Source organism: Aegilops tauschii, chromosome 1 (assembly GCF_002575655.3).
Source record: "Aegilops tauschii subsp. strangulata cultivar AL8/78 chromosome 1, Aet v6.0, whole genome shotgun sequence".
Taxonomy (NCBI): Eukaryota; Viridiplantae; Streptophyta; class Magnoliopsida; order Poales; family Poaceae; genus Aegilops; species Aegilops tauschii.
Genome location: NC_053035.3, coordinates 90,013,288 through 90,029,348, shown reverse-complemented (window position 1 = coordinate 90,029,348; position 16,061 = coordinate 90,013,288). Strand labels below are relative to the sequence as shown.

The window sequence follows — 16,061 nt, the reverse complement described above, 5'->3', positions numbered from 1 at the left end:
TGTTTTAACCTTCACAAGGACCGGGCGTAGCCATACTCGATTCAACTAAAGTTGGAGAAACTGACCCCCGCCAGCCACCTGTGTGCGAAGCACGTCGGTAGAACCAGTCTCGCGTAAGCGTACGCGTAATGTCGGTCCGGGCCGCTTCATCCAACAATACCGCCGAATCAAAGTATGACATGCTGGTAAGCAGTATGACTTTTATCGCCCACAACTCACTTGTGTTCTACTCGTGCATATAACATCTACGCATAAACCTGGCTCGGATGCCACTGTTGGGGAACGTAGTAATTTCAAAACATTTCCTACGCACACGCAAGATCATGGTGATGCATAGCAACGAGAGGGGAGAGTGTTGTCCACGTACCCTTGTAGACCGTAAGAGGAAGCGTTATGAGAACGCAGTTGATGTAGTCGTACGTCTTCACGATCCGACCGATCCAAGTACCGAACGCAAGGCACCTCCAAGTTCAGCACACGTTCAGCTCGGTGACGTCCCACGATCTCCGATCCAGTAGAGCTTCAAGGGAGAGTTCCGTCAGCACTACGGCGTGATGACGGTGATGATGATGCTACCGATGCAGGGCTTCGCCTAAGCACCGCTATGATATGACCGAGGTGGATTGTTGTGGAGGGGGGCACCGCACACGGCTAAAAGATCAACTGATCAACTTGTGTGTCTATGGGGTGCCCCCTGGCCACGTATATAAAGGATGGAGGGAGGAGGAGGCCGGACCTCATAGGGCGCGCCCAAGTGTGGAGTCCTACTAGGACTCCCTAGTCCTAGTAGGATTCCACCTCCCACATGGAATAGGAAAAAGGGAAGGGAGAAGGAGAAGGAAGGAAGGGGCGCCCCCCTCCCTAGTCCAATTCGGACCAGTCCATGGGGAGGGGTGCGGCCACCCTTTGAGGCCTTTCTCTCCTTTCCCGTATGGCCCATTAAGGCCCAATACGAATTGCCGTAACTCTCCGGTACTCTGAAAAATATCCGAATCACTCGGAACCTTTCCGATGTTCGAATATAGTCGTCCAATATATCGATCTTTACATCTCGACCATTTCGAGACTCCTCGTCATGTCCCCGATCTCATCCGGGACTCCAAACTACCTTCGGTACATAAAAACACATAAACTCATAATACAAATCGTCACCGAACGTTAAGCGTGCGGACCCTACGGGTTCGAGAACTATGTAGACATGACCGAGACACATCTCCGGTCAATAACCAATAGCGGAACCTGGATGCTCATATTGGCTCCTACATATTCTACGAAGATCTTTATCGGTTAAACCGCATAACAACATACGTTGTTCCCTTTGTCATCGGTATGTTACTTGTCCGAGATTCGATCGTCGGTATCTCAATACCTAGTTCAATCTCGTTACCGGCAAGTCTCTTTACTCGTTTCGTAATGCATCGTCCCGCAACTAACTCACTAGTCACATTGCTTGCAAGGCTTATAGTGATGTGCATTACCGAGAGGGCCCAGAGATACCTCTCCGACAATCGGAGTGACAAATCCTAATCTTGATCTATGCCAACTCAACAAGTACCATCGGAGACACCTGTAGAGCACCTTTATAATCACCCAGTTACGTTGTGACGTTTGGTAGCACACAAAGTGTTCCTCCGGTATTTGGGAGTTGCATAATCTCATAGTCATAGGAACATGTATAAGTCATGAAGAAAGCAATAGCAATATACTAAATGATCAAATGCTAAGCTAACGGAATGGGTCAAGTCAATCACATCATTCTCTAATGATGTGATCCCGTTAATCAAATGACAACTCATGTCTATGGTTAGGAAAGTTAACCATCTTTGATCAACGAGCTAGTCAAGTAGAGGCATACTAGTGACACTCTATTTGTCTATGTATTCACACATGTATTATGTTTCCGGTTAATACAATTTTAGCATGAATAATAAACATTTATCATGAAATAAGGAAATAAATAATAACTTTATTATTGCCTCTAGGGCATATTTCCTTCAAATCTCTCTCTCCCTTCTAACATAAACCATTATAAACTCCTAGAAAATTAAGCATCGCATGAGCAACTATAATCTTTAACTGTCATTGCAAACCTGTTTCATTCATAATAGGCTGAATCAGGAACAATGAACTAATCATATTTACAAAAACAAGATAGGTCGAGTTCATACCAGCTTCTCTCATCTCAATCAGTCCATCATATATCGTCATTACTGCCTTTCACTTGCATGACCGAACGGTGTGGATAATAATAATAGTGCACGTGCATTGGACTAAGCTGGAATCTGCAAGCATTTAATACACAGGAGAAGACAAGGTAATACGGGCTCTTGGTTAAATTAACAATAATGCATATAAGAGCCCCTCAACATTTTCATCATGGTCTTCTCCTCTCGACCCCCAAAGAAAGGAAATAAAACTATTTACACGGGAAAGCTCCCAACAAGCAAAAGAAGAACGAGAAATCTTTTTGGGTTTTCTTTTAATTATTACTACTACAGGCATGGAAAGTAAGCTAGCTAAAAGCTACAACTAATTTTTTTGTTTTTCTTAAGGTCTTTCAAACACACAAGAAGAAGCTTAGAAAAGAAAATAAACTAGCATGGATAGTACAATGAAAAAGTATGAGCACCGACAACTGGCATGAGTGTGTGAACATGAATGTAATGTCGGTGAGAAATACATACTCCCCCAAGCTTAGGCTTTTGGCCTAAGTTGGTCTATGCCCATGGATCAAAGTGGTCCTCTCCAGTGTACTGAGGAGGATCCTCGGGGTGCCACTGGTTAGCGAGCTCTTGCGGATCCCACTGATAAATAGACTCCTGATATGGATCAGGAGATGGCTCTGGCTCTGGCTCTGGGGATCATGTTCGCTCCCAATATGGATAGATGTCATCGGGCAGGATGATGTATGTGCCTGAATAAATGTTAAACAAAGAAGGTGCAGGTAGGGTAATAATCTGACAAGTCTTTTCACTGAATACAAGGTTATAAATGAGTCTCTTCTCCTTATCATCGCAAATAAAATCATGTGCTACCATACTTTTATATTCTAAGAAAATAGGGGGCAACAACTTTTCTTCTTTCTCATAGTGTCTAATAGGTATCTCAAAATATTTAGCAAGATGCGAAGCAAAGATACCTCCAAAAATGGGGCCCTTTGTACGGTTTAGACTCAACCGTTTAGCAACCATAGCGCCTAAACTAAAAGTTCTGTCATGGAGTAGAGCATGGCACAAAATGGCGAGGTCAGGAGCACTGAGGCCCCCACTGTTCCCGCGACCAATTAAACATCTACTAGCAAATATTGCATAGTAACGTAGAACAGGAAAATGTATACTAGTAGTTCTTGCATCTGACACTTTTCTCTTTTTCCCTACAGCAATTTCATCAATGAATTCTGCCACATCACTAGGATGTGGTTCCTCGACACTGCCCTCAAAAGGCAACTTGCAAGCCACACGAAAATCATAGAGTGACATCTCCTTAAACTCATCATATAAATAAAAATCTACCGAAGGTGGTGATCTCCTAGCATGGAAATGAAAATTTTGCACAAAAATATTAGTGAGTAGGAGATTCTGTTCGAGCTGGTCGTGGAGGAAGTCGGTGAGGCCTGCATTCTCAGCCAAGTAATAAAAATCATCATAGATTCCGGCGGCTCTCGAGAACTCATCACAAGGCCATTCACACGGCCGAACCTCTGCATTGCGAGGAAGATTATATTTGGGCTTCTTATTCTCTTCACTTTGCTTATCCTTCGAGCTTCGGCTCGAAGAGCCTCTCAACAATCTCTTCAACATTTTCTCCCTCTGAAAAATTTCTGAAATTTTTAGTAACTCAAAATAAAAGTGAACCAAACTCAACAAGATTGATAGCAACTACTCCCACAAGTGCCTAGAGACTATATCAAGCATTAAAACTACTTTGGACCAAATAAATTTGACATGCAAGCTCAAGAACAGGGTCACCTAAGCAGCAAAAACTTGCAATAAATAAATCACTAGAACAAAAACTAATTGGACCATTGGAGGAGTCACATACCGAAGAACAATCCCCCAAAGCAGTTTTGTGAATGGAGCTTTGAGCAAGGAGATCGAAAATCGCAGCAAGATGAGCTAGAACACGGGTTTGAGCTAGGGGAGGATTTTTTTTCTAGAGGAAGAAGAAGTGTGTGGGTGCTGGAATAAGTGGAGGGGCCACGTGGGGCCCACGAGGCAGGGGGCGCGCCCTGGACCCTCGTGGCCAGGTGGTGGCTCCCCCTAGTGTGTTCTCAGTGCCAGATATTCTTTAATATTATACAAAAAATCATATTTCAATTTCGGGACATTTGGAGAACTTTTATTTTCGGGGTATTTTTTATTGCAAGGATAATTCAGAAAACAGACAGAAAATACTATTTTTGTTTTATTTAGTCTAAATAACAGAAATTAAAAGGAGGGTACACAGAGTTGTGCTTTCTAACTTCATCCATCTCATGCTCATCAAAAAGAATCCACTAACAAGGTTGATCAGGTCTTGTTAACAAACTCATTCCGAATCGCATGAAACCGGAGAATTTTCGAATAGCACTAGGTTACATCAACGGGGATATCCACATCCCCAATAATAAGAATATCATATTTCTTCTTGACAGTCGGAAGAGGAAATTCAAAACCTCCAGTAATAATCATTGGAATTTTTCCAATAGAATTGATACTATGGACTTGAGGTTGTTTCCTCGGAAAGTGTACCGTATGCTCATTACCATTAACATGAAAAGGGACATTGCCTTTGTTACAATCACTAACAGCCCTTGCAGTACTCAAAAAGGGTCTACCAAGGATAATCGACATACTATCGTCCTCGGGAATATCAAGAATAACAAAGTCCGTTAAAATAGTAACGTTTGCAACCACAACAGGCACATCCTCACAAATACCGACAGGTATAGCAGTTGATTTATTGGCCATTTGCAAAGATATTTCAGTAGGTGTCAACTTATTCAAATCAAGTCTGCGATATAAAGAGAGATGCATAACACTAACACCAGCTCCAAGATCACATAAAGCAGTTTTAACATAGTTTCTTTTAATGGAGCATGGTATAGTTGGTACTCCTGGATCTCCTAGTTTCTTTGGTATTCCACCCTTAAAAGTATAATTAGCAAGCATGGTGGAAATTTCAGCTTCCAGTATCTTTCTTTTATTTGTAACAATATCTTTCATGTATTTAGCATAAGGATTCATTTTAAGCATATCAGTCAAACGCATACGCAAAAAGATAGGTCTAATCATTTCAGCAAAGCGCTCAAAATCCTCATCATCCTTTTTCTTGGATGGTTTAGGAGGAAAAGGCATGGGTTTCTGAACCCATGGTTCTCTTTCTTTACCGTGCTTCCTAGCAACAAAGTCTCTCTTATCATAACGTTGATTCTTTGATTGTGGGTTATCAAGATCAACAGCAGGTTCAATCTCTACATCATTGTTATTGCTAGGTTGAGCATCAACATGAACATCATCATTAATATTATCACTAGGTTCATGTCATTACCAGATTGTGTTTCAGCATCAGAAATAAAAATATCATTGGGATTCTCAAGTGTGTCAACAACAGGTTCACTAGAAGCATGCAAAGTCCTATCATTTTTCTTTTTCTTCCTCTTAGAAGGACTAGGTGTATCAACATTAGTTCTCTGAGAATCTTGCTCAATCCTCTTAGGGTGGCCCTCAGGATATAAAGGTTCCTGAGTCATTTAACCCCCTCTAGTCATAACTCTAACAGCATTATCATTTTTCTTATTATTTAATTCATTGAGCAAATCATTCCGAGCTTTAAGCACTTGTTCTACTTGAGTGGTAACCATAGAAGCATGTTTACTAATGAGTTTAAGTTCACCTTTAACTCTAGACATATAATCACTCAAGTGTTCAATCATATAAGCATTACGTTTCAATTGTCTACCAACATAAGCATTGAAGTTTTCTTGTTTAACAATAAAATTATCAAACTCATCTAAGCATGGGCTAGTAAACTTAGTAGATGGGATTTCACCCTTATCATATCTATAGAGAGAATTTACCTTTACTACCTGTGTCGGGTTATCAAGACCATGTATTTCTTCAATAGGTGGTTAATTCTTAACATCTTCAGCTTTAATACCCTTTTCTTTCATAGATTTCTTTGCCTCTTGCATATCTTCAGGACTGAGAAATAGAATACCCCTTTTCTTCAGAGTTGGCTTAGGAGTTGGTTCAAGAAGTGTCCAGTCATTTTCATTACTCAACATATTATTCAATAGCAATTCAGCTTGATCAACAGTTCTTTCCCTGAAAACACAACAGCACAACTATCCAGGTGGTCTCTGGAAGCATCGGTTAGTCCATTATAAAAGATCTCAAGTATTTCATTTTTCTTGAGAGGATGATCAAGCAAAGCATTAAGTAATCGGAGAAGCCTCCCCCAAGCTTGTGGAAGACTCTCTTCTTCAATTTGCACAAAATTATATATTTCCCTTAAGGCAGCTTGTTTCTTATGAGCGGGGAAATATTTAGCAGAGAAGTAATAAATCATATCCTGGGGACTACGAACACAACCAGGATCAAGAGAATTAAACCATGTTTTAGCATCACCCTTTAATGAGAATGCAAATAACTTAAGGATATAGTAGTAACGAATTTTTTCCTCATGAGTAAATAGGGTGGCTATATCATTTAATTTAGTAAGATGTGCCACAATAGTTTCAGATTCATAGCCATAAAAAGGATCAGATTCAACCAAACTAATTATCTCAGGATCGACAGGGAAATCATAATCCTTATCGGAAATACAGATAGGTGAAGTAGCAAAAGCAGGGTCATATTTCATTCTAGCATTCAAAGATTTTTCTTTCAGCTTAGCTAACAGTTTCTTAAGATCATATCTATCCTTGCAAGCAAAAAGATCTCTAGCAGTTTCTTCATCCATAACATAACCCTTAGGTACATCAGGCAATTCATATCTAGGGGGAGAATCTTCATCATCACTTTCATCAATATTATCAGTTTCAATAATTTCATTCTCTCTTACCCTAGCAAGTTGTTCATCAAGAAATTCACCTAATGGCACAGTATTATCAAGCATAGAAGTAGTTTCATCATAAGTATCATGCAAAGCAGAAGTGGCATCATCAATAATATGCGACATATCAGAATCAATAGCAGGAGTAGGTGTCGCAAGTTTACTCATAACAGAAGGTGAATCAAGTGCAGAGCTAGATGTCAGATTCTTACCTCCCCTCGTAGTTGAGGGATAAATCTTGGTTTTTTCGTCTTTCAAGTTCCTCATAGTGATCAGCAGATATAAATCCCAAGTGACTCAAAGAATAGAGCTATGCTCCCCGGCAATGGCGCCAGAAAATAGTCTTGATAACCCACAAGTATAGGGGATCACAACAGTTTTCGAGGGTAGAGTATTCAACCCAAATTTATTGATTCGACACAAGGGGAGCCAAAGAATATTCTCAAGTATTAGCAGTTGAGTTGTCAATTCAACCACACCTGGAAGACTTAATATCTGCAGCAAAGTATTTAGTAGCAAAGTAGTATGGAAGTAACGGTAACGGTGGCAAAAGTAATAGTAGCAGTTTTGTAGTAATTGTAACAGTGGCAACGGTAAAGTAACTAAGCAAAGATCAATATGTGAAAAGCTCGTAGGCATTGGATTAGTGATGGTTCATTATGTCGGATGCGATTCCTCATGCAACAGTTATAACATAGGGTGACACAGAACTAGCTCCAGTTCATTAATGTAATGTAGGCATGTATTCCGAATATAGTCATACGTGCTTATGGAAAAGAACTTGCATGACATCTTTTGTCCTACCCTCCCGTGGCAGCGGGGTCCTAGTGGAAACTAAGGGATATTAAGGCCTCCTTTTAATAGAGTACCGGACCAAAGCATTAACACTTGGTGAATACATGAACTCCTCAAACTACGGTCATCATCGGGAGTGGTCCCAATTATTGTCACTTCGGGGTTACCGGATCATAACACATAGTAGGTGACTATTGACTTGCAAGATAGGATCAAGAACTCACATATATTCATGAAAAACATAATAGGTTCAGATCTGAAATCATGGCACTCGAGCCCTAGTGACAAGCATTAAGCATAGCAAAGTCATAGCAACATCAATCTCAGAACATAATGGATACTAGGGATCAAACCCTAACAAAACTAACTCGATTATATGATAAATCTCACCCAACCCATCACCGTCCAGCAAGCCTACGATGGAATTACTCACGCACGGCGGTGAGCATCATGAAATTGGTGATGGAGGATGGTTGATGATGACGACAGCGATGGATTCCCCTCTCTGGAGCCCCGAACAGACTCCAGATCAGCCCTCCCGAGAGAGATTAGGGCTTGGCGGCGGCTCCATATCGCAAAACGCGATGAATCCTTCTCTTTGGTTTTTTCTCCCCGAACGTGAATATATAGAGTTGAGTTGACGTCGGTGGAGCCTCAGGGGGCCCACGAGGCAGGGGGCGCGCCCTCCACCCTCGTGGACAGGGTGTGGGCCCCTGGTGTTGATTCTTTCGCCAGTATTTTTTATTAATTCCAAAAATATTCTCCGTGAAGTTTCAGGTCATTCCGAGAACTTTTATTTCTGCACAAAAATAACACCATGGCCATTCTGCTGAAAACAGCGTCAGTCCAGGTTAGTTCCATTCAAATCATGCAAGTTAGAGTCCAAAACAAGGGCAAAAGTGTTTGGAAAAGTAGATACGATGGAGACGTATCAGCTACCTCGACTACGGCTACACCACCTATGCTCTCGGCTACCTCGACACCGGCACAAAGGGCTACCGCCTTGCTTGAGCAACCTCATCGATTTCTACTCCAGCCACGACTTCCGCGATGCATCGACCGTTACGACTGTGGGGGGTGTCCGTCGGCTTGCCTTCGGATTCTTCTCCAGTCTCACCGTCTGCGTCGCTACCGTTGTGACTGCAGGGGGATGTTGAGTATTATGTTTAGTTAGGAAATACGAGATAGACTAGGATATGTTCCAGCTTGTCTTGTACTCCAAGTTGACCATGTACTCTTATATATATGCCCACGAGGCTCAAGCAATACTACAACGATTCCACCAATATCCCTCTCTCCTTTCTAACACCTAGTAAGCCTCTATCGGACTAGCTCGTTGGTCAAAGATGACTATGGTTTTCTAGTCATAGACATGAGTTGTAATTCAATAACGGGATCACGTCATTAGGAGAATGATGTGATGGACAAGACCCAAACTATGAATGTAGCATATGACCCTATCAAGTTTATTGCTATCGTTTTATGCATGTCAAGTATCTGTTCCTATGGCCATGAGATCATGCAACTCGCTGATACCGAAGGAGTATCTTGTGTGTATCAAACATCGTAACGTAACTGGGTGACTATAAAGGTGCTCTATAGGTATCTCCGAGGGTGTCTGTTGAGTTGGCATGGATCAAGACTGGGATTTGTCACTCCGTGTGATGGAGAGGTATCTCAGGGCCCACTCGGTAATACAACATCATAGTGAGCTTGCAAGCAATGTGACTAAGGAGTTAGTCATGGGATCTTGTATTACAGAACGAGTAAAGAGACTTGTCGGTAACGAGATTGAACTAGGTATGGAGATACCGACGATCGAATCTCGGGCAAGTAACATATCGATAGACAAGGAGAACTACATACGGGATTAGCTGAATCCTTGACATCAAGGTTCGAGTGATAAAGATCTTCGTAGAATATGTAGGAACCAATATGGGCATCTAGGTCCCGCTAATGGTTATTGACCGTAGTGGTGTCTCGGTCATGTCTGCATAGTTCTCGAACCCGCAGGGTGTACACACTTAACGTTTGGTGACGATATAAGTATAGTTGATTTATTGTGTTAGTGACCGAAGGTTGTTCAGAGTCCCGGATGAGATCCCGGACATGATGAGGAACTCCGGAATAGTCCGGAGGTAAAGATTGATATATAAGACGAAGAGTATCGGAGTCCGGAAGTGTTTCGGGGGTACCGGGTTATCGCCAGGAGAACCGAAAGGGGTTTCTGGGCCCCCCAGCAAGTGTTGGGGGGGCTCATGGGCCAGGGGAGGGGGCACACCAGCCCACAAGGGGTTGGTCGCCTCCCCTCACCTAGCCCACTCGGCCAGGGAGGTGCCCCCCTAGGGCAGTCGGCCCCCTTTGCTTGGGAGGCAAGGCGCCTGGGGGGCACCCAAACCCTAGGGCGCCTCCCCTTGTGGTCACCGCCTCCTGGGGGGAAACCCTAGGGGCGCCCCTCCTCCTCCCTTACCCCTATATATAAAGGGGTAGAGGGAGGGCAACCACACCCATGTATGCCACGGCGCTGCCCTCCCTCTCCCTCGTAGTCCCTCTCTCTCCCTCTCTCCCCCCCTCTCTCTCTCTCTCTCTCTCTCTCTCTCTCCCTGCATAGCTTAGTGAAGCTTTGCTGAGATTGCTCCACCACCACCGCCACCATGCCGTCGTGCTGCCGGGAACTCAAGCTACTACTTCATCCTTGCTCGCTGGATCGAGGAGGTGAAGGCGTCACCAAGCCGTACGTGTGTTGAACGCGGAGGTGTTGTCCGTTCGGCGCTTGGATCGGGAGTTCGCGGGACAGATCGTGATTGGATCGCGAAGACGTGCGACTACATCAACCGCGTTTCTTAACGATTCCGCTTAGCGATCTACAAGGGTATGTAGATCCAATCTCTCTCCTCTTGTAGATGGTCATCTCCTAAATTGATCTTGGTGAGCGTAGGATATTTTTTTGTTTCCCATGCAATGTTCCCCAACATCCGGACCCATCCGCAGATTGATGTGGTGTCCGCTTTTAGGGGTCCATATTAGAGTTGCCCTTTCCTTTGAATTTATCTCCGACGCTACAATCAGTTTGTTTCTCACAATAGCTATATGCAAGTCGCCTGAAAATAGTTTTTTGGGTCAATTGATTTTGGAAGGAAGGAAGCAGCCGCCGAAAGGAAGGAGTCGTCGGCTTGCTGGAGAAACACCTGGATCTATCTTAGGGTGTTAGGTGACCGTATTATCCATCTTAGAGTGGCAGATGACCCCATTATCTATCATAGGAGTGTGAGGGTGGTGCAAATTCCCTGGAAAAAAATTTGTTCATGGCTGGGTTAGAGGATGACTGGGATGGCGGCAGCATGACGATGAGCGGCAGTTGGGGGAGGGCGGGGCAGTGAGGCTGCCGCGGGTAGGCCGGTGGTAGATAGGCTGTTCGGAGGTAGAAGATGAACGGTGAAACTGTTTGAAGGTTGAAGAAGCTGATATGGCCATCTATTTTTCATCCAAGATCCAACGGCTCCCAAATTTGTTTTCAGTCACGTGACATCTAGCCTGTCCCTTTGTTTTTCTCAAAATAAAAAAAAATCGCGTTACCAGCGGTTATTTCGACCCGATCGGCCTGTTAAGCCTCAGCGTGGCTGAGCCGGTCGGACCGGGCAGTAGCCAAACCCTGAACCCTAGCTAGACCCTTGCTTTCCCCCAAAACAAAGAGAGAGAAAAGAAGCCAGAGCCTGCTTGCCGTCACCATGCCGCCGGCGGCCGGGGAGCTCGCCGGAGCTCGCGGGGGAGCGGAGGCGGAGAGGGTCTTCATTGGCGCCGGATGCAACCGTGTCGTGAACAACGTCTCGTGGGGCGCCTGTGGTCTCGTCGCCTTCGGCGCCCAGAACGCCGTCGCCCTTTTCTCCCCTTTGGTCCGTCGATCTGGCCCCTCTCGCCCTTCTGTTTTTAGGTATCCTGCTGTTTTCTTTGTTTGATCTGATTGGTCTTGGCTCCTGTCTGTGCTGGAATAGAGAGGGGAGATCGTCACGACGCTGCCGGGGCACAAGGCGGCGGTGAACTGCACGCTGTGGCTGCCAACCAAGAAGGATGTACTCCAAGGTCTGCTACCTCCTTTTTACAGCTATTTGCTTCTGTCTCTCTTAATAGTTAATTCTCTCTCTGTTGCATCTGAACTGAAATGATTACCGAAAAAGGCTTTCACCCTGCTTTATATATAAAGCAATGAACTGAAATGATTAACTAGAGCAACCAGTCTGAAACAATACCATGTCTTGTTGCTGATGCACTGAGCTGCATTTTGAGGTAAAAAATTAGAGTGTCAACCTGAAATTGTCTCAATGAATAATTGGTGGGACTTGAGAGGAGATAGATCAAGCAAAAGGTGTTCTGGACTGATCCTGTAATGAGTACTGAACCGTTGGCTGGTGGTTTGTTTCATTTGCCCCTTTGCAGTTCAAAGCAGGGAGACACATTATCTATTGTCTGGAAGCTCTGATGGTGCTATTATGGCATGGAAGATTGGTTCTGGAATAGGCAAGGTGAATTTCTTCTGTTTCACCATATATGTGTTTGTTGTCGTTTGGATTCTGTTTGAAGCCTTTGCTGCAATTTCGTGGCATTAGATTTCTTCTTCTTCTCATTTGCTTGCTCGGAATATGTTTATCTGTTTATCTTGATCAAGCTGACCCAAGTTGATTGATTTTGCTGTTTATGTCTGCTTTGCAGTGGTCTCATGTTTTGCAACTACCAGCCATGCATAAGAAAGGTGTGACCTGTCTTGCTGGAAGGATGGTGTCGGATAGGGTTTCAATTTTTGCTTCCACCTCCTCAGATGGTATGGTGGTTATTTGGGAAATGGTGGTTGAGCCGACTGCTGGTGGTAAGATGATCTACTGGCATTTTGGTACTTTGTACACTGATCGTCTGATCCTAATCTTGTTGGTTAAAGCTTGAATAGTCTCATTTATCTTTAGCTTGTTTCTAAAGCAAAATTTATAGTCCAATTCTCTTAACTTGCATGATCTTAAAGCCTTATATATGTGTGCTGTCATCCTATTTATGTTATTTGGTTTCACTTCTGTAGGCTGCTGCAAAGTGTCTTGTTTGCATTCTCTTTCCGTTGGTTTAAAACCAATGGTTTCACTTTCATTAGCGGTGTTGCCGGAGCAGGAAGGCTGCCTAATTTTAGCAATGGGAGGATTAGATCATAAGGTCCACATATATTGTGGGGATCAGTCAGGCAAGGTTTGTAAGACTTCTTATTACTTCCATTGCTATACCTGCTCGCATTTCCTGTACTGACCAGAATTTTCTGATGCGCAGTTCATTAAAGCCTGTGAACTTAAGGGCCATTCTGACTGGATTAGAAGTTTAGACTTCTCTTTACCTGTGATGACGAGCAGTGAGAAACACAGCCTTTTTCTCGTTAGCTCGTCTCAGGACAAAACCATTCGGATATGGAAGATGACTTCAGATGTGCAACAAAGGAAGGATAATATTGGGATGGCCTCCTACATTGAAGGTCCTCTATTTGTGGCCGGTAATACAAGTTACCAACTATCATTGGAGTCTCTTCTTGTTGGGCATGAAGATTGGGTATATTCAGTAGAGTGGCAGCCTCCTACACTGCTACTTGGCGGTGAAGCTCATCAGCCAATGAGCATATTATCTGCATCTATGGACAAGATGATGATGATATGGAGGCCAGAAAAGAATACTGGCCTTTGGATAAATTCAGTAACAGTTGGTGAATTAAGTCACTCAGCACTTGGATTTTATGGTGGCCATTGGGAACCTGATGGTAAATCTATTCTTGCACATGGCTATGGTGGATTTTTCCATATGTGGAGAGATGTTGGATTGGATTCTGAAAATTGGCAGCCTCAGATTGTCCCATCTGGTCATTTTGCACCCGTATCTGACTTAACATGGTCTAGATCTGGCGAATATTTGCTAACAGTTAGCCATGACCAGGTAGGTTTTTGTAATTCAGCTTCAGTGCAGTCTTATAGAATATTTATCTTTGGGTGATTATCATTTTTGTGTGCTACTTGTTAAGCCTGTTTTGCATCAATGTTTATTATGCAGACAGCACGCATATTTGCTCCTTGGAGAAGTCATGTTAACCCAGGAGATGTGATTTGTTGGCGTGAAATTGCTCGCCCCCAAATCCATGGGCATGACATTAACTGTGTGGCATTCGTTCAGGGTACAGGAAACCACCGGTTTGTTTGTGGTGCTGATGAAAAGGTCTGTAGAGTCTTTGAAGCTACTTTATCATTCCTGAGGACCCTACAGGAAGCAACTTTGTTGAAACCTGACAATGAGGATTTTGACGATGTGCAAGTCCTTGGAGCAAATATGTCTGCTCTTGGGCTTTCACAGAAGCCTATATATACACATGGTAAAAATCCCTCACGTATTGGGCAGAGTTGTCTTGTTAGCTTTTGATAACAAATTCTAGTAGCACCTACTTTATTTTTTCAGTGATTCTTTTTCACTTGACTAATACTTTTTGGTTGATGGTTTTATGCAGGAAAGGAATCCCCAAGCAGCGCTTCTAATGATGGTCCAGATTCCATGGAGACGATTCCTGATGCAGTGCCAACTGTGTTTACTGAGCCTCCTGTGGAGGACCAGCTTGCATGGAATACCTTATGGCCTGAATCTCACAAACTTTATGGACATGGAAATGAACTCTTTTCCATCTGCTGTGATCATGCAGGGAAGCTCGTTGCATCGTCGTGCAAGGTATTACTGCATGCTTTCTTGTTGTGACTGAAATTTTTGTATGATATCCGGTATCAGTTGTGTTCAGCCAGACATCATAATCACCATGATCATTTACCTCACCTGGCCACAGTTATTTACTTGATTGTTCTTGTTTAGAGCATGTGTGGTTCAGCTAAGTGCTCAAATGTGAATCTGCAAACAGATGCTTGTTTTTCATTTTCATAGAAACTTGAATGGATACATAGTATTGCTGGGGCTTTATTTATTTATTTATTTATTTCTGGAAACCACTTAAATGTTTTGCCACTGCCACAGGAAAATAGTTTTGTATCTGTGCATCCTCATGTCGCAAGAACGCATGTTACAGTACTATTTGTCTCCATATGACTACTCGTAGTAGTTGGTGGAGAATGTCAATGCTATATTTTACTAGGGAGTTCTGAATGATACTTGATTCTTTTCCAGGCTCAATCAGCACCAGTTGCTGAGATCTGGCTCTGGGAAGTTGGAACATGGAAAGCCGTTGGTCGCTTGCAGTCTCACAATCTGACAGTTACACAAATGGAATTTTCTTCTGACAATGCTTTTCTTCTGAGCGTATCAAGGGATCGTCACTTGTCTGTCTTTTCAATTAAGAAAACTGGTGAGAGATTTGTATCTTTTAGTTTCATATACATTGTTTATTGTATTGGATCCAGTGCTCATGGTCTGCAATTGTTGGTGTCATCCCACTTATGTAACTCTTAGAGGAAGGAGCACAGCATCACCTGGTTACAAAGCATGAAGCGCACAAAAGAATCATATGGGCATGCTCGTGGAACCCTTTTGGGTATGAATTTGCAACTGGTTCGAGGGACAAGACTGTCAAGATATGGTGTGTTCAAGATGCATCTTCCGTCAAGCTGCTCGCCACATTGCCTCAGTTCCGTGAGAGTGTCACCGCATTGGCCTGGACGGGCCGTGACCGTGCTCGTAATGCCGGCATTATTGCTGTTGGCATGGACAATGGACTAATCGAGCTCTGGAGTGTTTCAGGGGGGAGAGCTGCTTCAGACAGTAGCTCAGATCTGTCTCCCTTCAGCGTCGCATGCATGCTCCGGTTTGATCCTCTGTTGTGTCATGTGTCAACTGTGCACCGTCTGCGGTGGCAGAAACCCGACTCGGCTGATGAGAAAGCAGCAATTGAGCTGTCTTCTTGTGGATCTGATCACTGCGTCAGGGTGTTTGCAGTCCGTGATACTTGAGGTATTTATGCAACGTTGTGACTCCGAAATTTTGAGCAGATGCATCTATTTTGTTGGCATGACATAGGCATATACGTCTAGATTTAGCGGACTAAAATCCTGGCAGTTCTCGGTGCCCGTGGCACCTCCCTGATGTGGTGTAAAACTTTTATCGTTCTGTTTGTGAGATAATATTGCTATATTGCAAAGCATATACCGTTCATATGTAAACTTTAGTTGACTGGGGAATGCAGTGTGTTGCCTTTTCAATCCCATGTTTTTGTGTGGTTGACA

The 16,061-nt window shown here is 43.4% G+C and overlaps 1 protein-coding gene across 1 annotated transcript; it reads left to right on the top strand.

Moving 5' to 3' along the window:
* Positions 1–11,443: 11,443 nt before the first annotated feature.
* Positions 11,444–16,037, top strand: LOC109747727 (elongator complex protein 2). The gene is made up of 10 exons (XM_020306765.4): positions 11,444–11,723; positions 11,823–11,910; positions 12,265–12,350; positions 12,538–12,691; positions 12,896–13,056; positions 13,135–13,785; positions 13,900–14,215; positions 14,348–14,562; positions 15,010–15,187; positions 15,292–16,037. The coding sequence occupies exons 1-10, from the start codon at positions 11,559–11,561 to the stop codon at positions 15,786–15,788; spliced, it is 2,511 nt and encodes an 836-aa protein (XP_020162354.1). The 5' UTR covers positions 11,444–11,558; the 3' UTR covers positions 15,789–16,037.
* Positions 16,038–16,061: the final 24 nt, after the last annotated feature.